Source organism: Canis lupus, chromosome 22, assembly GCF_011100685.1.
Source record: "Canis lupus familiaris isolate Mischka breed German Shepherd chromosome 22, alternate assembly UU_Cfam_GSD_1.0, whole genome shotgun sequence".
Taxonomy (NCBI): Eukaryota; Metazoa; Chordata; class Mammalia; order Carnivora; family Canidae; genus Canis; species Canis lupus.
Genome location: NC_049243.1, coordinates 5,821,325 through 5,844,015, shown reverse-complemented (window position 1 = coordinate 5,844,015; position 22,691 = coordinate 5,821,325). Strand labels below are relative to the sequence as shown.

General features: G+C 38.0%; 1 protein-coding gene across 1 annotated transcript in view; it reads left to right on the top strand.

Moving 5' to 3' along the window:
- The window catches only part of GTF2F2 (general transcription factor IIF subunit 2), a 147,235-nt gene that overhangs the window by 28,773 nt on the left and 95,771 nt on the right, over positions 1-22,691 (top strand). Inside the window, exon 4 of the mRNA XM_038569584.1 lies at positions 1,380-1,524. Coding sequence (XP_038425512.1) covers positions 1,380-1,524 — 145 coding nt within the window. The remainder of the gene's footprint in view (positions 1-1,379; positions 1,525-22,691) is intronic.

The window sequence follows — 22,691 nt, the reverse complement described above, 5'->3', positions numbered from 1 at the left end:
ACGTATTAGTAATAGTAAAGGGAAGTTGGTGTTTGCATTCTGGAAAACTCCACATCAAACTGGTGGCTGATAGTGTGGGACACAAAACAGCATAAATGCTACTTTTGTGTGAATGAATGGACTCCTTTCTAGTTCATTCTTAGCATTTTTCTGCCATGACCTAAACTGTCCCCTCTCTGGGGGGGATGAGGGGGGACGGACAGTAAGACTGTGAGGCTTACTATTGCTACAGTAATACTTCAACATTATTTCAGTGTGGCAAAGGCATTTGGACTGGATTTTTCAGGGCTTTAGGTTTTGATTCATTAAGTCCAGGACATAATTGTAGTACTTAATCACATAGTAGAGAAATGTTTAACAAATGCTTCTTAATCTTTCCTGTGCAGTTGGGAGATTATTATTTTATGTTCATAAATCTTTTGATGTAAAGTGTGATCTTCCCTTGGGGATCTGGTATATAGTAAAAAATCGTTTTGAAAGAATATCTACTATGTGTTTTTATTCTAAGTCTCAATATTGCATTATCTTTGTAAATATTTAGTTGTATTTGTTAAAATATTCGAAAATGAAACAGCACCATGTACTCCTACAGTAGTCATTGAAACCTAAAAAAGAAATATATCCTTTGCTTATTGGAGTGTTTAAGCTTTCTTAATAAATAGCTTGCTCCCCCCCTTTAAGTGCAATTGCTTTCTTTATACTCTTAAAATATTCACTCATTCAGCAAATACTGTTTTCCTTCTATGTGCCAGGCACTTTGCTATATATTTATTTATATTTAAATATGTGTTTAAGTATATATATTTATAAGGATACAAACGTAACAAGACATCCCTTGAATTCACAGACCTTAGGGGGGAAAAATTATTCCTGTTTTGGAAACAATTTCTTTAACCATAAACCAGAGAAAAAGTTTGAAAGCTGTCACCCATCTTTATAATGGTAGATTCGCCCTGTTATTCTGATAAATGGGAATAGATTCTCTTTTTTTAAGATTTATTTTTTTATTTGGGGGTGGGAGGAAGCAGAGAGAATCTTAAGCAGACTCTACTCTGAGCAAAGAACCTGATGTTGGGCTTGATCTTACAACCCTGAGATCATGACCTGAGCCAAAACCAAGAGTTGAATGCTTAACTGACTCTGCCACGCAGGCTCTCCTAGATTCTCTCTCTCTCTCTCTCTCTCTCTTTTTTTTCTAGATTCTCTTTTTATGACTAAGTAGGATTGTTTGATAAAGTTTTAGAGAAATGTTTAATAAATGACTAGAAATGAAGATTCACATTTTAAAAAAAGTATTTGATTTATAATGAGAATTTCTGTGAAAGATACTTTGAATACATAAGTCTCTTGTAATAAGCTCTTGTTAATGTGTCTATCAGGTGTCATTTACTTTGAATGAAGATCTTGCAAATATTCACGATATTGGTGGAAAACCAGCTTCGGTTAGCACTCCTAGAGAACATCCGTTTGTCTTACAAAGTGTTGGAGGACAGACATTAACAGTCTTTACTGAGAGCTCATCAGGTAAGTGGGAATAGAATTATGTAATGTGATTCCTGTATGTGTTGTATAGATTTTCTGTCTCAACGTACACTTTGAGGTCATTCCCAAGGCTACTCTATCTGTTGTTCTGTCTGCCTCTATTATTCATGTCATGCTACCTATTTCCTGTGATTAATGAAATTTTGGCTGTTACTCGAAGGGTTTAGTTTCCATTTGGGGCATGAAGAAATAGAACAAAGCAGATGGAAAAGCATGGTGCATCAAGCTGTCTTCTAGGATGTTGAAGAAACAGTATTCTGAGTTTTGCCAAGATAGGGTCATACTTGCCTGTTTTGGTAAATTGATATTCAGCAACTATAAGTTGTGTTTAAGAAAAATACTGCTTAATATTAGGGAATATTTTAGTCTGAATATTTGCTTTTGTAGATTTCAATACTAAGGGCCTTTTTAGTGCAGAGAGATGAACTGTATGTTTTGACTTCCAAGAAACTCTGTTAAATATAGTTTGTAGGGGATCCCTGGGTGGCGCAGCGGTTTGGCGCCTGCCTTTGGCCCAGGGCACGATCCTGGAGACCAGGGATCGAATCCCACGTCGGGCTCCCGGTGCATGGAGCCTGCTTCTCCCTCTGCCTGTGTCTCTGCCCCTCTTTCTCTCTATGTCTATCATAAATAAATAAATCTTTTAAAAAAAAAATATATATATATATAGTTTGTAAATTTTGTGTATTTTCTCTCATATATTTTACCAGTTCAATAAATCAGGAGCAGGTATTTAAGTTTGTGAATTAAATACAGAGAGAGATTTTTTGCAGCATACATATATGTTTATTTTCATTGTTGTTTGATTTTAACCTTACCTGAATTAGAATATTACTATTAACGTAGCAGGGCAGCTCATTTTAATGGAGCTAATTTCTCATATCTAATTTAAAAAGTTTACTGTTTGTATAAAGAAAAGGTGTAAGAAATTATAGTATGTAGAATGTTACTGTTTAAAAAAAAAGATAGTGTTCAGATAAATCTTTTGTGGTGTCTTGAATTACCAGTAACTGCATAAACTAATCTAAAAAAATTCGTCTTTTTTTCCCCCTTGGACATAGTATGAAACAAAATGGTAAATTATAGGGGTGCTTCTGTGGCTCAGTTGGTTGAGCATCAGACTTTTTTTTTTTTTTTTTTTTTTTAGCATCAGACTTTTGATTTCAGCTCAGGTCATGATCTCAGAGTCCTGAGATTGAGCCCTGGATTGGTAGTGGTAGTTGTGGGTGGGGAGCTTCTCTCTCTTGGCCCCTGCCCCTGTGCACATACGGGCTTTCTCTCTCTAAAATAAATCTTCAAAAAAAAAAAACCCAGCAAAATGATAAATTATAACTTTTCTATCTTGTGGTTTAAGGTAAAAGTTTTGTTTTATTGGATTGTTCTGATGCTACAAAATTTGTAATATAGTATTACAGGAGGTAGAAAATGTTAAACACCTGCATTTTCTCTTGGAGAATATTCAGCCATTCAACAAATATTTATTGTATGTCATGTTATGCAGGGCATGGCGTAGGTGCATCCAAGGAATCTGTAATTTGTCTTGTGATTGGTAAGATTTATTAAGACCTATTGAACCTGTGAGGTTTTCTCTACTTCTGTGGTTGTTCGTGGAGTAGAAGAGGCATATGGCACCAAGACAGTAAATAGGAAGTAGAGCTTAGAACAAAGTTTGAGCTCCTTTTGCAGAGAAAGGTACTCTATTTTCAGTTTTTTTTACATTTCACTTAGTTGCTAATTTTTTCAGTGCATGATTTATTACTTATACAAGAGATAGTGATTTAGAAAGTTTGTTATCCTCAAAATTAATCTTCCATTTTTAATCTTGTAAATCCTTCAGTTAGTATTGTGCTCTTTTTTGAACATTTTGTGTTCACATTTCTGGTTACAGTGTACTCCAAAGTGAATATGGTATTATAAGGATTATCTTGGCAAGGATATGGAAGAGAACCAAGATTGTGATCCTTCTGAAGTTTGGACAATATGTTCTTGCTTTGTAGAACTGTGGTAATACAAATGCAGATCTAAGTTGCTGTTAGATGTTGCATACTGTAAGGAAATTTTTTGCTTCTTAATCTCTCATTTCTGTTTCATGTCATTGTTCTTTGGCTCTCCTTGCATATTTCTGTGCTTCAATTTCCTTATTTGCGAAATGGGATAATAATTATTAACATTCATATATAAATAGGAATTTATTTCAAACATTTAGAACAGCACTCTACATAATAAATGCTCAAATAACTATTAGCCATTACTAATATTAGATATTTTAAAAGATATATATCTGTGTGTCTGTATTTTTTAAGTAAGCTCCAGGCCCAATGTTCTACTAACTGAGCCATCCAGGTGCCCCTGTATTAGATCTTATTTTTAAACACTTTAGGTTTCAAGTGTATTTTAAGGCATATGTATGCATTTTTAGCTCTGTGTGTATATCATTTGATGTACTTCAGGCAGCAGATTTTTTCTTTTTCTTTTTTTTTAAGATTTTATTTATTTATTCATGAGACACACAGAGAAGCAGAGACATAGGCAGAGGGAGAAGCAGGCTCCTTGCAGGGAGCCTGATGTAGGACTTGATCCTGGGACTCCAGGATCACGCCCTGAGCCAAAGTCAGACGTTCAACCACTGAGCCACCCAGGCGTCCCACAACAGAGATTTTTATGTTCAGTGTTTTCTTGATTGCCTCAATGACGAGAAAAAAGTTCTGTAGAGTTGTTATTAACAATTTATTTCCTTTTCTGAGGAGCATTATGTCATTTGCCACTTCTGATCTTGAAGATCTCAGTTCTATAGCTGGGTTTCTTGAATCTCTAGGAAATCATTAATAGCAGGGGCTCTGTAACTGCATGACATATTTAAAATGCTAGATATAGGGGCACCTGGGTGATTCAGTCAGTTGAGCGTCCTGCTCTTGATCTCAGCTCAGGTCTTGATTTCATGGTTATAAGTTTGAGCCCTGAATTGGGCTCCATACTGGGTGTGGAGCCTATTTAAAAAAGATTTGTATGTATGTATGCTTTTCTGTGGGACAAGACTGTAGCTTTCATTGGAGACTCAGGTCTGTGACCCAAAAAATCTTCATAGTTCACACTGTAGTATTGGTTGATAATGAACCTGCCAAAGTATGATTAACTGAGCCATTTTATAGTGAGTAAAGCCATTTATTTTACATTGAAATATACATAAGGCAAGAATTATCTTAAATATTTTTATGTTTTTCCCTCAAGTGTAGAGCTGTACCAGCTTATAAAACTTTGCTTTTCTAGGCTCTTCATTTTTTTAAATAGTCTATATGTCTATAAAATGTAGAATTTTATAAGAAGAGTTAAAACCTCACTTGAGGGATCCCTGGGTGGTTCAGCGGTTTGCTGCCTGCCTTTGGCTCAGGGTATGATCCTGGAGACCCGGGATCGAGTCCCGCGTTGGACTCCCTGCATGGAGCCTGCTTCTCCCTTTGCCTATATCTCTGCCTGTGTGTGTGTGTGTGTGTGTGTGTGTGTGTGTGTGTGTGTGATGAATAAATAAATAAAATCTTTTCTAAAAAAAAAACCTCACTTGAGTTTAATGTGTTAAGAGTTTAAATAATTTTATTCCTTTTATTAATATACCTTTTGCTGGTTTTTGAGAGGCCCCTTTGAACCAATTTTCTAATGATTCAGTTTTACATATTAGAATATCTTTGTGGGGATGGAATTAGAGGGAACTGATTGTATCTTTTACATTGTCTCCTTAATTAAAGCAATCTGCATTTCATGAGTGTTTTAGGAGCACAATTTGTTTCTAGTTGAGTATTCATGTTTGAGAGAATATGTTTTATTTTTAAGGGCTATTTTGGGTTAGCCCTTTTTGTACTCCATATTTCTCTATGAAATTCTAAATCTGTTTCTCTATTAAATATTTTTATTAGCTAATATCCTTATCTCTCTACCCTTCTTTAGGGAGAAATGCCTCATGTGTTTGGTCTTTATTCTTTTCCCTAGATCTTTGGTTTAGTATTTTTATCTACTATTTGTTGATAATAACTTCAATTTCTTTTATAAGTTACACCCCTACCTTTGTTCAAACTTAGTTTTCTTCTTTATAATTGCAAATTCTAGACTAAAAGTTGTTAATTCATCTGTTCAGATGTTTATTTATTTTTATTTTTTATTTATTTTTTTTATAAAGATTTTATTTATTCATTGGGGTGGGGGGGCAGAGACACAGGCAGAGGGAGAAGCAGGCTCCATGCAGGGAGCCCAATGTGGGACTCAATCCCGGAACCCTAGGACCACGCCCCGAGCCAAAGGCAGACACTCAACTGCTGAGCCACCCAGGCATCCCTGTTCAGATATTTTTAATGCTAGGCCCTATGACAGAATAAGACTAGACTTGGGGTTCCTGGATGGCTCAGTCAGGTTGAGTGTTTGCCTTCAGCTTGGGTCATGGTCCCAGGGTCCTGGGATCGAGCTGTGTCAGGCTCCCTGCTTAGTGAGGAGTCTGCTTTTGCTTTTCCCTCTGCCACTCCCCCTTCACTTGTGCTCTCTCTCAAATAAATAATAAAAATCGTAATTAAAAAAAAATAAGACTAAACTTCTGTTCAGTTGGGCAACTGGCATGTGGAAAAAATGCTTGCTACAGAAAGTGCTCTGATGGAGCTGTGTATAAAGGAGAAAAAAGAGTACTTTAATTGAAAGAACTGGGAAAGACTTCAAAAGTGGAGATAAATTTGAGCTGGACCTTGACGTATATGAATAAGTGTGCCTTGAATAGGAGGAAATAAAATAAAAATAAAAATAAAATGCATTTTTCTTGCCTTCAAATATCCTATTCTTCATTTTACTTTCTCCAAGTCATACTTTGTCGTAATCTATCTAAAGTCCATTAAATAGTCCTGGTTACATCAAAGCAAAATAGCTCAGTTGTGGACTTGGTAGTCTAGTTTAGAGATGAAATGTTTGAACTGGTGCAGTGGGACTGGAAAAGAGCCATCCTGTTCTAGAGATAGTAGAAGTAATTTTGACAGCTTTTGGTGATGATTTAACTGGGAGAATTGGATGAGTGGAAAGTCCAGAATGGTTTCCAGGCTTTTTTGGCCAGAGCATCTGGGTAAGTGGTGAAACCATTACTGAGTTAGAAAATATTGGAGGAGATGGGTAGGATTAGAGCTGATGGAACCACAGTGGTGTTTTTGCTCTAAGTTTTCATTTTCTTTGACCTGCTGCAACAGTTCATTAATTCAAAAAACTGATATTTGTACCTACTGTTTGCCAGGACCTCTTTTTTTAGACTTGGGATACCTTAGTATCCCAAGTATTTAGTATTTTTTAGCAAAATCCCAGTCTTCATAGTGCTAACATTTTAGTAAGAGGAAATAGCAACAAATAATAAATGCCATAAATAAATTGTATTGCAGACTAGCAGGTGGTGAGTTATCTGGGGAAAAAGCAGAAAGTGGGATCAGGAGTACTGGGTTGCAGATGAGGCTTTCAAGTTTAATATTTTTAAGTAAGCTCCATATTCAATGTGAGCTTGAACTCGGGACCCTGAGATCAAGAGTCTCATGCTCTACTAAGTCAGTTAGGCACCCCAGGGCTGGCAAGTTTAAACAATGTGGTCAGTGTGGGCCCATTGAGAAGATGAGATTTGAACAGACTTGAACTCCTTCAGACGACTTAGGCATATGGAATTAGCCAGCTAGTTTTCAAGGCAGGGGGAGCAAGCTTGTTCCCTAAGGTTCGAACAAGCGTAGCATGTTCCAGGAGTAGCAAGGAGGTCAGTGTGGGGGGTGGAATAGATGACCAAGGGGAAGAGGAATAGGCTATTAGTGGCTAAGTGGTAGGCTAGAGAGGAAGGGAGTTGGCAGTGGCAAATCATGAAGGAGTTTGTAAACCAGTAAGGATTTTGGATTTTATTTTGAGCAAAATGGAGAGCCACTGAAGGGTTTTTGAGCAAAATAGAGATTTGATCTGATTTTTATTTTATTAATTTATAAGATTTATTTATTTATTTATGAGAGCCACACAGAGAGGGGCAGGGATACACAGAGGGAGAAGCAGGCTCCCCGCGGTGAGGGGAGCCTGAAGTGGTACTCAATCCCAGGACCCCGGGACCACAACCTGAGCCAAAGGCAGATGCTCAACCACTGAGCCACCCAGGTGACCCTGATACACATTTTAAAGACTGACTGGTTGGCAGTTGAGAAGAGACCAAGTTGGAAGCTTGAGGTTATGGCAGTATTCGGGAGGAATTAACAGAGCTTTGGTCCAGAGTGGTAACTGTGACAGAGGTCTAGGCTCTCATCTGATGTCCAGTCCCATCTTTAGTTGTCTTCACAGGTAATCCACTTGGACTTTTGATATAAAAATCATACCGATTTTCCCATTTTTAAATATTTATTTATTTATTTATTTATTTTTATTTATTATTATTTTTTTTATGATAGTCACACAGAGAGAGAGAGAGAGGCAGAGAGAGGGAGAAGCAGGCTCCATGCACCGGGAGCCTGACGTGGGATTCGATCCCGGGTCTCTAGGATCGCGCCCTGGGCCAAAGGCAGGCGCTAAACCGCTGCGCCACCCAGGGATCCCCCCATTTTTTAATCCTCCATATGTTTGTATTTCTGTTGGTGATACATCATCAATCTTTTATTGTCTTGGCCATGATAGTGCTTAGCCTCCTCTTACTCTCACATTCAGACAGGTGCCCCATTTAGTTCGTTCTACATAAAAATCACATGTGACTGTTTTAGGCAGTCTTCTGAAGCAGTCCTGTGAAAAATTCCCCCATCCTTTCCACCCTCTCTAGTCCAGTCTGCTGAAATCCCTTATATTTACTGGTGCTTCCTGGCACCTGCTCCTGCTTTTTCTCCTTTTTTCCCTGTCAGGGATTTGTCTGCCTTTTTTAGTTACAGCTACCCTGCCTTTACTGTGCTCTGGTCTTTCTTGATTCTTCCTTCATCTGGACTCTGGCAGTGAAGTTTGTATTAGTCATTTTGCCCCCAAATTAAACCTTGTGGACAGGATACTAGGTCTCCTACTTATTTCCATCGTGTCTGGGCTAGGATTGGCCAATAGTGAGTGGACTTAATAAAGTAAAGGTGTTAAAATAGTTTATTTTCTCCTAAGAATTACTACTACTCTAAACATACATTTTAGAGTGGTTCTTAAGGGATGTCTGGGGGGCTCCTTGGTTGAGCGTCTGTCTGCCTTTGGCTCAGGTCATGATCTTGGCATCGGTCCTGGGATTGAGTCCTGCATTGGACCCCCTTGCAGGGAGCCTGCTTCTCCCTCTGCCTATGTCTCTGCTTCTCTCTGTGTGTTTCTCATGAATAAATAGATAAAATCTTAAAAAAAAAAAAAAAGTTTTTTCAGTGAACTGGCTTATTAATGACTTCCTTCAAGGTTTAAGACATTTGAGGTTCAAAATTGAATATTACATTCTTTGTTTCTCATTTTATTTCTTGCTCTTTTATTTTTATTTTGGCACAATTATTTTACTTTATTTTTGCTAACCAGAGTAGTTCAGCAATGTGTCCTGTAACACTTGGTTAACCACTGTCCACATTATATAATAAGACCTATTCCCTGGATAGTATAACTGCTGAGATAATTGGAAGTATGTGAAAATTTATTTGGTGGTGGCCTGTCTTACTTTCAAACTTGATTTTGGTAACATATACCAACAAGTATTTGTCTTAGAATGTGTTAGATTGAATTTGAAGAAAACTGTTATATCTTGTGGAAATGTTCTTTGAAGATGCTGAATTAGCAGTCATGTTGGAAATATTGTAGAATTTATAATCTTTGTATGGACTATCCTGCCCAAGAATGGTATCCTTTTTCCCAAGAATGGTAATGAAGGATAAATATAGTTAGTATTTTTATTTCAAATTGAATTTTTGACTCTTAGTGGGAAACATTAACTTGATGCATTTCTCCCATTTGTTGAGAATGGGATATTAGTTGTACAATTTCCAGAGGTTTGAACTAAGCTTTATATGTATGTGTTGTTAGCATTCAAATACAGCTGTTTCCTTTTTTGTTGAATTTTTTTTCTTATCACTGCCTTTAAACATGAGTTACCTTCTGTTGCCTAAATCAGCACCATATGCTTATTACTACTTGCCATGCTACTGTACTCAGATTTTATTTAGTCATATGTATCATAATTGTAATAATTTTGTATCACTTTTGTGCAGTGGTTCTTGAACCTTTTGGTCTCAGGGCACCTATATATTATGTGTTAACATAAATAACATTTTTATGAAAAAAACCCTGTTTTCAGAAAAGATTTAGGGGGAAACATGGCATTTTACAAATCATATTAATGTCCGGGTTAAAAGATAAGCTGTATTCTTCTGTCCACTTCTGCATTTAGTCTGTTAATTTCTGTTGAAGTATCTGAAGAAAATCTGACCTCTTACAAACACGTAGTTAGAAAAGGGAGGCGTATTTAGTGAAATTTTCAGCTAATTGTGAGAATTCTTTTGATAGTACACCCAAATTCTGTAATTGCTAGTTTCTTAAAGGTTTGTTGCAGTATAGAATTTGAAACCAGGGGTGCCTCAGTGGCTCAGTGAGTTAAGTGCCTGCCTTCGGCTCAGGTCATGATCCCAGGGTCCGGGGATCAAGCCCCACGTCGGGTTCCCTGTTCAGCGGGGAGCCTACTTCTCCCTCTGATGCTTCTACCCCACCCCAATCCTGTTCTCTCTCTCTCTCTCAAATAAAATCTTAAAAAAAATTTTTTTTAAACTTGAACAGTAAACTTTTTATACTGTTACATTGAAATCCATAGGCTTTATCTAGTACTTGAAATGAATCCTTGACCTCTGCATGATTTTGAACATCATATGTACATCATTTGGAGAATGTTGGTTCACTGAGTTATGTACTTCTTCCACACGTTGACATGTTTCCTTCTGTAATAACAAAATTTTGCATTCATTAACATCACCAATTTATTTTTATTATTTTTTATTTTATTTATTTATTTATTGAAGATTTTATTTATTTATTCCTGAGAGACACAGAGAGAAAGAGAGGCAGAGACACAGGCAGAGGGAGAAGCAGGTTCCATGCAGGGAGCCCGACATGGGACTCTATCCTGGGTCTCCAGGATCATGCCCTGGGCCAAAGGCGGCGCCAAACCGCTAAGCCACTGGGGCTGCCCTATTTTTATTTATTTTTTAAACTTTATTTATTTATTCAGGAAAGACACAGAGAGAGAGAGAGAGAGAGAGGCAGAGACACAGGCAGAGGGAGAAGCAGGCTCCATGCAGGGAGCCTGATGTGGGACTCGATCCTGGGTCTCCACGATCACGCCCTGGTCTGAAGGCGGTGCTAAACCACTGAGCCAGCTGGGCTGCCCAACATCACTGATTTAAACAGAAAGTCTTTAGGTTTAGATAGCTGTCAAGCTTATGATGGTAGTTATAAATTTTTCAAAACTGCGAATTTTCATTTTGAAGGTTGAATTTTTTTTAGCATAATACGATTAGGCAAACCTTTATTTATTTAAATTCAATTAATTAACATATATTATTAGTTTCAGAGGTAGAGGTCAGTGATTAATCAGTCTTATATAATACCCAGTGCTCATCACATCCCATGCCCTCTTAAATGTCCCTGAAGGTTGAATTTTATTAATGGTGTCGAATACTCTTGGTTGTTTCTTTGAAAGGTTGGGCTTATTCCATTCATTTTTGAGGAAGTATCTTCCAGATAGATACCAGAGTCTGATAGCCATAGTTTGTAGTGATTGCCACCTCTAAGTCCCATCCACTTTAGTAAGCGTGCCAGCCTTTCTACTCTTCCAGTGCATTATGTGTAGAAACCCCTGTGGAAAGAGTAAGGAAGCTATATTTTTTACTTTCTCTTGAGTAATGGCCATGCCACTGGAGTAAGATTTGGAATCTTAACCACTTTCTGGCAATCTTATACTTGTCTGGAAGAGCAAACTGAAGTAAAAATGTACGACTTTGTGTTTTCTTTATTTTCTGAACTACCACCAAGTTTTGTGGCTGGTTCAGCTTTGAAATTTTTGCCAACTGCCTGAGCCAAGTCTACTTAAGTTAAAACTAATAGAAAATGTTCCTTTATTCAGTGGCTGGAATAAAAGGCATGTTTATACTCTTTTCATGTTTAGGTATGCATGCATAAGTGCATGGTTGGTATACACTGTAGATTTAATAATTTGGGGATGAGGGTGAGGAGAAGAAAAAAACTGGAATGTAATTATAACATTAAGGTTTGGAATCAAGTTAGTTCATTAAGGCTGATTTACTTTATTTATTTTATTTTATTTTTTAAAAGATTTTATTTATTTATTTATGAGAGACACAGAGAGAGAGAGAGAGGCAGAGACACAGGCAGAGGGAGAAGCAGGCTCCATGCAGGGAGCCCGACGTGGGACTCCATCTCGGGTCTCGGGATAGTGCCCTGGGCTGAAGGCAGCGCTAAACCGCTGAGCCACCCAGGCTGCCCAATTTACTTTTTACTAAATGAAATATTTCAAGTCTATAATAAACTGCAGACAATAGTGTAACTAGTATTACAATAGCTGTATTTCATAACTGTTGATATTTGCTATATTTTTTTAGAGATATAAAATGTTTTAGGTACAGTTGATGTTCCATTTTCTTTTTCCTGGTCCCATCCCACCTCCCTGTAACCAATTGTCCTTGGGTTAGTGCATATTCTTGCGACTCACTTTGAGAGTCTGCAGTTGTTTACAACAAAAATCTTGACAATTTTACTGAAGAAAACAAAATTCTTTAGAGATGGTTTAAGCAGTGTCATCCAAATTTCTAGCAATTAGGGGGCACCTGGGTGGCTCAGATGGTTAAGCATCTGCCTTTGGCTCGGGTCATAATCTCAAGGTCCTGCAGTAGAGCCCTGCATCTCATCGCACCGCCTGCGCAGCGGGAGGTCTGCTTCTCCCTCTCCCTCTGCCTCTCACCCTGATTGTCTCTCTCCCTCTCTCCCAAATGAATAAATAAATAAATCTTTAAAAAAATACCCACCAGATTTCTAGGAATTAGGAAAGCTCAATACTTAGATTGAATAGACATTTTTTTAGTGTAGAATATATCTTGGCAAGCCTTTTTGGTTGTTTCATTACTACGTGATTGGTTGTTGTTTCATTACTACGTGATTTTTTTTTAATTCCCTGGGATTTAGAATAGATTATGTGATCAAAAGTAATTATTAACGAGAAACTTAAAAATTCAATCCCGTGTGTTCTGGTGAGAAATACTGATTGATCAGTGAAAAATATAAGGATAAAAGACTTTTGTTTTTTTTTAAAGATTTTATTTATTCATGAGAGACGGGGTTGGGGAGTGGGCAGAGACACAGGAAGAGGGAGAAGCAGGCTTCTTGCAGGGAGCCTGACGTGGGGTTTGATCCCTGGACTCCAGGATCACACCCTGGGCCAAAGGCAGGCGCTAAACCGCTGAGCCACCCAGGGATCCCCAAAAGAAGACTTTTAAATTTTGTGTTAGCCTTGCTACTCATGCAGTTTTTATTTTGGTAATGTAGTCTCTCCTATATGTGTATTGTGATAATCACACTGTCAGTGGTTTGAGTATGAGTTAGATAATATTTATAGTATTATTTTTCAGAAGAATTGATACGTAATTTATGCAGGGAATATTGACTCATTTGGCTTTTTGTCAGCTTTAATTATTGCTACGAATTTGTTAGAGTAACCTAAACCTTAGTTCTATTACTCATGAATTCCACTTAAGTTTTGTTGCCTAGAATCTTTGGAAGTTTGGGTTGTGATTTCTATTAAATTACTCACTTTATTTTTTTATTTTTTTAAGATTTTATTTATTCATTCATTCACATAGGGGGAGAGAGAGAGAGAGAGAGAGAGAGAGGCAGAGACACAGGCAGAAGGAGAAGCAGGCTTCACGCAGAAAGCCTGACATGGGACTCCATCCCGGGTCTCCAGGATCATGACCTCTACCGAAGGTGGCGCCAAACCACTGAGCCACCCAGGCTGCCCGTACTCACTTTATTTTGGACCACTGTCTTCTCTGTATCCTTGTTTGTGCTTTTTATGGAGATGTCAGAAAACATCAAATTTTTATATTTATTGTATGTTGTATTTGGCTATTCCTAAAATTCTGTGATGCTCTGTTTTTATCATCAAACCTGCTAATTTCTGGGACACCTGGGTGGCTCTGTGGTTGAGCATCTGGCTTTGGCTCAGGTCATGATCCCGGGGTCCTGGGATCAAGTCCCGCATCAGGCTCCCCACAGGGAACCTGCTTCTCCCTCCGCCTATGTCTCTCCCTCTCTCTGTGTCTCTCATGAATAAATAAATAAAATCTTAAAAAAAAAATACACTTATGCTCAAAGAACTAGAGACAAAATCACATGTGTGTGCAACAATCTTGCATTAGGTTTAAAAAATAGTGGTCCTACATTTTGAACTATATTCTTGATTACATTGATACAAAGTGCCTTGTGTCATTTTATATTCTCATAACTAATCTAGAAGAATTGAAGGAATTTTTATTAATTTTTTAAAAAGATTTTATTTATTCATGAGAGACACGGAAAGAGGCAGAGACAGACATAGCAGAGGGAGAAGCAGGTTCCCTGTGAGGAGCCTGATGCGGGACTCAATCCCAGGACCCTGGGATCATGCCCTGAGCCAAAGGCAGACGCTCAACCGCTGAGGCATCCAGGCGTCCCAGAAATTTTTATTAATGCATAAATATTTACAATATTTACATCTTTCTTATCATTAAGCAGTGATAGCTAACTGAAATAGGTAACCCAACTGAGCACATATTTTGTTCACCATGGCGAGCACTTTACATGAAATATTTCATTTATTTCATGCAAGGAACCTGTGAGGTGTAGGTACCATTGTTATTTTATTGATGAGAGAAATGGTGTTTCCATAGGATATAGATTGTCTAACATCATGTAGTGTGCCCTTGATCCTCATAATTCTGGTTTTCAGTGTAAATGCAAGATCAGTTTTGTGGTTAAATGGCAGCATTAAAAAAAGAAAGGGAGAAAGAATGGAAGAAATTTTTTGTTTTGGATTTCACACATACACTGAAGTAGAAAAATGAAAGGAATCCTGTATGTTTCCACCCAGCTTTAGGGATTTATGGTAGACTTTTTAAAATATGCTGTCAGTGAATAAGAGCAGACTACTTATATAAAAAGATAAGAGTTCACTTTATTCATACCTATTTGCACTCCTCCCCCATCATTGCCCTGTTGATTTTTACCTTCCAGGGCTATATACTGGTGTTTTCTAAAGCACAGTGATATATAGCTTTACCTATTTTAAACCTCAGTTTCTTTAGAAATGTCCTGTTGGATTTGCCTTGCAGAAACAAAAATAATGTCTAATCATTGTCTGCAGATTAAGAATATGTTCTTAATCTGCCACTTTCTAGACGTATATCTTTATATAATTATCTAGTGTGGTGGTTCCTACGTGGGGCAACTTTGCCCGCTTCTGGGTAATTTTTGATTGTCACAGCTGCCTCTTACTGGCATCTAACTAATGATTGGGACTGCCGCTGAACATCCTACTGTATGTACACAGGGCAGCCCCTCCCCATCAAGGAACCACGCAGCCCAGAATGTCAGTAGTGCCAAGCGCCAAGGATGAGAAACCACGGTCTCCTGTAAGAGAAGCTGTTATTTTTAGCAGACAAGCTATTCGATACAACTACTGGTGATATTAAAGTCATAAAATAAATGATTTTTTTTGTGGAGTTGCCAACAGGAGTGACCAAAACCTGTTTACCTCCCTAGTAGTTGTTTTTATTCTCTCCTCTTCCTCTCCCTCTCCTTCTGCTGCTTTTCTTCTCTTGTGTCAGAAGACATTTCTGTGCTTTTAGGAGACTATCCTTGAGGTTTTATTTTTTAAAAAATACCTCCTCTTAAGCACCAGGTTTTTCCACTAGCCATTGTTTGTCACATTACTTCTTCAAAAACAATTTGGGGTGTTTACCACAATCGCAAAAGCACATTTTTCTTACTTTGTACAAGTTCTGACTGAAGCAAATTCTTAGTGCAAAAAAATATGGTGATTTACACATGGCTTTGTATTGATCTTGAAAAAATTGTTACATATAGAAAGATATGAGTTGTCTCCTCCTGCCTCATCTACTTTAATTCATGCTTGATTTAATTATTTTATTTCAAGGTTAAAGATCCATATTTAGTAGAGAAAAAAGCAATATAAAGTTGGGATGTGGCTGATTTCTTACCTTCATATTGATATATTAGTAGTGAAGAATTATCTGTAGGGCTTTTCATGGTAAAAGCTTACCAGGAAAGGTCAGCTGGGTAGCTCAGTCTCAGTCGGTTAAGTGTCTGACTCTTGATTTCAGCTCAGGTCATGACCTTAGGGTGGTGAGATCAAGCCCCACATTGGACTCCATGCTGAGTGTGGAGCCTGCTTAAAATTCTCTCTCCCTGCCCTTCTGCCCCCTCCCCCCTCCTCTCTCTCCCTCTCTGGAAAAAAGTAATAATAATAAAAGCTTACCAGGAAAGAAAAATGTTTTTTTCCTCTTCCCCCACCCTCATTTTTTTCTTTTACTTTTCATTATGGAAAATTTTTAGGCATGTACAGTAGTAGAGAAGTAGTATGGTCAGTCTTATTTCAGCTATAGCACAGCCACTGCCCTTTGTACCTCACAAGATATTATTCATTCATTCATCGGGAGGGAGGGAGAGAGAGAAAGGACAGGGGAGAGGGGCAGAGGGAGATGGAATCTTAAACAGGCTCATACCTAGCACGGAGCCTGGCACTGGGCTTGATCTCACAACCCTGAGATCGCCTGAGCCAAAATCACCAGTCAGATGTTTAACCAGTTGAGCCACCCAGGAGCCCCATGGGTTATTTTTATTTTTATTTTTTTAAAGATTTTATGTATTTATTCATGATAGACATAGAGGCAGAGACACAGGCAGAGGGAGAAGCAGGCTCCATGCTGGGAGCCTGATGCGGGACTCAATCCCGAGACTCCAGGATCACGCCCTGGGCCAAAGACAGGCGCTGAACTGCTGAGCCACCCAGGGATCCCGCCCATGGGTTACTTTAACGAAAATCTCACACAGTATATTATTCTGTCCTAAAATTCTTCAGGACATGTGTCCATAAGCATCCTTTTTAAAAAATAAATAACTACAATACTATTAGGATACCTTTAAACAAAACAAAATAGTAAATCCAGTATCATCATAGATTTAGTCAGTGGGAGCTGTAATGCTCAATTCCAATGTCCCTTGATTTTTCTCCCCCCTCTTCTGATGTATGGTTCAATTCTATCTGAAGTTAAAGTGGTTTGCAGTTGCACAGCTCACGTACTTGTAAAGATACCACTGGAGAAAATACAATTCATCAAATCATTTGTGTTACTATGAAGCACCCTCCGTAGTACTCTTTAAGGAATTTGGATGATAAAAAAAAAATGACAGAACATTGTATTTAAACTACAAAAACAAACAACAAGAAAGAAATCATTTCTAGAGTTGCTGAGGTACTGACATCTAACTTGTGACACTGTTGATGAGGGGAATCTGAGTTGTATTTACTGAATGTATTCGAATTATTTTCAGATTGTGTATAGTTAAAGTTAGTAAATGGATGCATTTATAAAGAAGAAAATTTTAATGCAAGATGAACAAACTCTAAAGAATAGAGGGCTTTTAAAACAAAGGTTAACAAAATACAAGCAGGTGGTATAAGAATTGATGTAATGAATGGAATAAAAAATGTTCATTAATTTAGATGGTTAATGTAAACAACGGGAGTATTATATACAATTTGTATACCTCAATTTAGACTATTACTTGCAAAATAAATTGTTTAAGAAGAATAGAAAAACTTAAGATCTCTTGAAAGTCAGATCAGTTTATATATCTTTAATGCAAAACAACTTAGTAAACATTTTTAAATTCTGAAATAAAAACTCACTCTTCCATGTTCTTACCAATTACTATCTGCCTGCCGAACCAGGCAGTTACGGCCTGGTCAAAGGTGAAACACTACTAGAGAGCCAGCATGCTCTGAAGGACTGCTATGTTTGAAAAGAAATGCAACTGATTATTATTATTATTTTAAGAGCTCTATGTATGTGTATCAGTCCACAGTTTCTTGCTTTTACTGTGTCATTAGCTATTCCAAAAGAAGGGAACAGAAACCCCTATAGACACATTCTGTGTTCACATTTTCCCTTCCCCCTCTGAAAAAGTCTGTCTTAGTATATTTTATGGTTAGAAGTTGTAGGTTTCTCTGCTCATATAGAAAAAAGCACACCATGCAAGATTGTTTATAGCTTCAGTTTCTTTCTTTCTTGATTTATTTATTTAAAAGAACAAGAGAGACCACGAGCAGGAGGGGCAGAGGGAGAGAGAGGGACAATCTCAAGCAGACTCCACACAGGGGCCATTGCAGGACTCCATCCCACAACTGTGAGATCATAACCTGAGCCGAAATCAAGAGTTGGACACTTAACCAACTGTGCCACCCAGGCACCCAGCAGCCTCAGTTTCTTTTATATAACTAGGCAAACCTTAATGACTAGGAGGATTTGCAAATTTTTTCTTACTATGTAACTTGTTATGTACCGTAGTTAAACAGTTTCTTGAGAGGAACACTTACACTGTTCATCAAAGGAAAATGCCTGGTGATTTAGAGCAGCTTATAATCCTTTTTCTGCAGCCTCTAGGTTTTTTCTAGATTTTTTCTAGATTTTTTTTCTTTTTTTGAGTTAGGGACAGACTCCCATGGATTAGGAATTGTGCCATAAATACCACTGATGCTCTCAGGGCCTGCCCATAGTCTTTCTGCCCTTGCCATTTCTGTGCATGCTGGCCAACTTCTAAATCTCAACATCTGTGTCTCTGTCTGAGCAGGTTCTCTGCTGCCAGCCTCTCTGCCCTCCTGGAGGGCAGGTCAGAAATGTTAAGAGTATCAACACTCATGCTAAGAACCATTCTCATCCAGTATATGACAGGAATTGGTGGGAAATACCTAGCTCCTTTAACCCTCAAGTGGGGTGACTCCTGTCCTATGTCTTAACCGAGCTCTGCAGCAGGAAGGATTTTCCACAGTGATATATGGCTGATACCAATTTTCTAGACTCTTCTCTTTATCAACTTCTTTTCTCTTCCTGTCTCTTTTCCCTAGCTCTCTTCCAAAATTTCCTTGGATCGTCTCACAAATAAATTACCTGAACTTTAAAAACTTTATAGAGCCAGCTTCTGGAAGAATTCAAACCAAGGCAGAGATAGTAAACTGTAGCTCTACTTTTACTCAGCAAGCCAAAATGATGTCTTTGTAGAGATAACCTTGGCATATACCCCACGTTTAAAAAAAAAAAACAAACAAAAAACAGAAACAGAAAATGTGATAAAAACAGACCGGACCAAATGTGATATTATAATTTGTGTTCAGTTACTTAGTGCCATACTTCACAACTTACCACTTACACACAAGTATTTCTGTGGGAGCATTGATTTGTTCTTTGATCCTCAACCTTCTGAGTCTCTCTGCATCCAAATGGTTTTAAACCCTACTGTGATTCCTAAGGACACTGTACATAAAGCATACTGTAGTAGACCCAGTATCCTAAGACTGAGGTTTGGGAGGATTTAAACAGGAGGGCAGGAAGTAGTTTTAGAACACATTGGTGTTTTTCATGGTTGTGTGACTGCAGACATTGCTTTCTCTCCCCGAATCGCTATGTGTTTCTGGTGCCGTCTCAGTCAGCTGCCTGTTACCATTCTGACTGACCATTGTCATCTTCCTCACCTGTCTCTGCTCCCACCCAGGATGACTGACTGTGCTGCTACTGCTTTCACTAGTCCCACTGATGGGACTCTGTCTCACTGGCTAACCACGTCCTTCTCATCCCTGCCTTTCTGTTCATTTGGATGCCCCAAAGCCTCCATGAACTCTTGTTATGATTTCAAGAAGGTGCTCTCAGATACCACCTTTTTCTCACTTCAGCCCCCACTTCAGTCTTTCATATATACAGATTCTCTGTTTTCAGTTTTTTGAAGTAACTGCTTGAAAGCCATAAACTTCTCCACTGAATATAATTTACTCAGGAAGACAGTTGCAAGGAAGAAATATTCTGTATGCACAGTACCTCATTAGCTGAAAAAACTATCATTTGTGAGAAACCATTTCATTCCAAGACTATAAAATTCATGAAAAGTAATTCACATAAATTAACTGCATCAGTGATTCAGCTGACATTCACCTCCACCAAAGCCTTTACTTGCTTCTAAGTCTTGTCAGAAAAAAATATTAAAATATGTTAAGTGAGAGAAAGAAAAATTAATTGGAGCCTGTGTGATGGTAAGTTTACCAGACTATCTCACAAAGATAAACATAATCTCTCTGGGTTACAAAAAAAAAAAAAAAAAAGTAAAAATTTAAAATGCTAGAACCATGATTCTGTTTTGCTTGTTTTTAACATGTTAGTCCTTAAGAAGCTTAGTATTTCTAATATTGCAGCATTTCTAAATAATACCGGTTGTGTCCGTTGTAAGACTTAATGCTTGAAAGTTAAAAAAAAAATTATTAGAAAGGAAATAAGGGGGCAGCCCGCAGCCCCGGTGGCGCAGTGGTTTAGCGCCGCCTGCAGCCCGGGGTGTGATGTTGGAGACCCGGCATCAAGTCCCACGTCGGGCTTCCTGGATGGAGCCTGCTTCTCTCTCTGCCTGTGTCTCTGCCTGCCTCTCTCTCTCTCTCTCTCTCTCCCCCCTGCAATAAATAAATAAATAAATAAATAAATAAATAAGTAAATCTTTCAAAAAAAAAGAAAGGAAATAAGGTTCCTCAGTATATGTAAGAGATTGTATAGAAAATTCTGTAATGAATGCACAAATTCAGAATCAAAGCAAGGCTATTGGTGTTCTGTATTTTGATCTGAGTGATGGTTACAGGGATGTGTTCACTTTGTGAAAGTTCATCAACGCTTATAAACTTAGGACTTATGCACTTTTCTTAAACATAGGTTATATTTCGGGACACCTGGGTGACTCAGCGGTTGAGCACCTGCCTTCGGCTCAGGGCGTGATCCTGGGGTCCTGGGATCGAGTCCCCACATCAGGCTCCCTGCATGGAGCCTGCTTCTCCCTCTGCCTGTGTCTCTCTCTGTGTGTCTCTCATGAGTAAATAAATAAATAAAATCTTTAAAAGAAACCACATAGGTTATATTTCAATAAAGTTCTAACAACGCACAAGAAGAAAACAGATTTTTCTAAAAATCTTTCAACCAGATCTCTTAGTTGATTCAAAAAATTGAATTATAGGTATTAAATCACATCATATTAGTTTGCTAGTGGTGTCATAACAAGGACAGACTGAGTGGCTTAAACAAGAAGTTTATTTTCTCACAGTTCTGGAGGCCAAAGGTCTAAAGTCAAGGTGCCAGCCTATTTGTTTTCTTTTGAGGCCCCACTCCTTAGCATGCACGTGGCCACCCTTTTGCTGCCTCTTGGCGTGTCAGTTCCTCTGTGCACATACATCCCTGCTGTGTCTCTATGACCAAGTTTCTTCTTATTAGGACACCGGTCATATTGGATTAGGGTCCACCCTAATTGTAGAGCACAGTAACTGTAGAGTTACGTTTTACTAAAATACAAATTTGCTTTGTATTTCCCCAGAAGCTCACCCTGTGATACTTGATTGTGTATCTGAGAGTGACTGCAGCACGAGATGCATCTGTCCCATGGCGTATGTATCACTGGGGAGTGGTACATACATGACTACTTCAACCAGTACAATCCTACTGGCCAAGTTGATAGAATCAGAAGGAGCGCTGTTTAAATAGTAATTTACTCACATTAATAGTGAAGGAGACTTGCCTTTTGACGCAGACTGTTTCTGAATAGCAAGATTGTGTGTGTGTGTGTGTTTTGTGGGTTATTGATTGGAAGAGAACTCATTTTACTAATCTGACAATGATAGTGCTCTGCTGCACAGATAAAAGAGAGTATCTTGGGAAAATAAAAAGTCATAGACTGTAGGTAGAGTTTTAAGTACTAGACCAAAGTCGTTGTAGGACAAGATATTCAAAGATAGTGGTTCGTTATTAGAGTCAGACGGGCTAGTGAACTCTGTTTTGTTGAAACTGATCTCTCCCAGATGCAGGATTCTCTAATTTGGAAAACATGGCTCTCATAGTTCTTTTCCTTGACTTTAATTTTAAAGGTAGAAGAGGAAGTGTTTAAGGAACTATCAAGTTTAGGGGTGAACTCAGGAATATAACTCATGAATTTATCTGTGTTATAGCTACTAAAATAGTGTTGGAGTAAGAAAGTAAATCCACCCTGCAGGCCTATTTTATTTGGCTTGCTTTTTGTTTTGTTTTAATGCATATTGATGATTTTAGGCAGGGCATTCTTCATTCTCCAGATGGCCAGACTAGTAGCGTAGCCATTATTCCTTATTTCATACTCACTTGTTTCATATACTTACTTGCCCCACCCCTGACAACTTTTGGGTTTGAGACTGCCCGATTTCAACCCAGTTTCTTTTTTTGAGGTAGTAGAGTTACTTTGAATGATTTTGAGAATAAAACTTAAAGTTCGGTTTCCTTTTCTTTGTGTCTATGTCTTTCTTGCCGTGGAAAGAATAGCAAAGAAGTGAAGAGATGAGTAAAAAGCCAAGTTATACCTCTTTGGACACAGGAAGAATGGTAATGTGCTCTGTAGTTATTGCTTTGGGAGTCTAGACAAAACTAAAAGAAATAGGTTTAAGTGATTTGGGGGTCCTAATGGCTATTGCAAAGCATTCTCATATTGTATACCTCTTAAACAAATAGTAAGGGACCGTATTAGAATGCTGTAGATTTTCCTTTCCATTTGAAGTTCAAAGAGGAAAAAACCAAACAGTTCCTAGATTGAGAATCTTAATATTTCTGAAGGTTATCAAACCCATTTTAGGAACGGAATCTTATAGCTTATTTGGTTAGGGAATTAAGAAATTCAGCGGTAGAGACCAATGGGGTGTTTGTATTTCCCAGCTATTGTTTTGGATGGAAAGCAGTGTGATTCACTATCTAAAAGATAAGTTTAGCCTATAAAAACATCATTTGTGGAATTGAAATTTAAAAAATAAACATATAACAAACAAAACATTTGTACAGTGTTTTACGAAATACTCT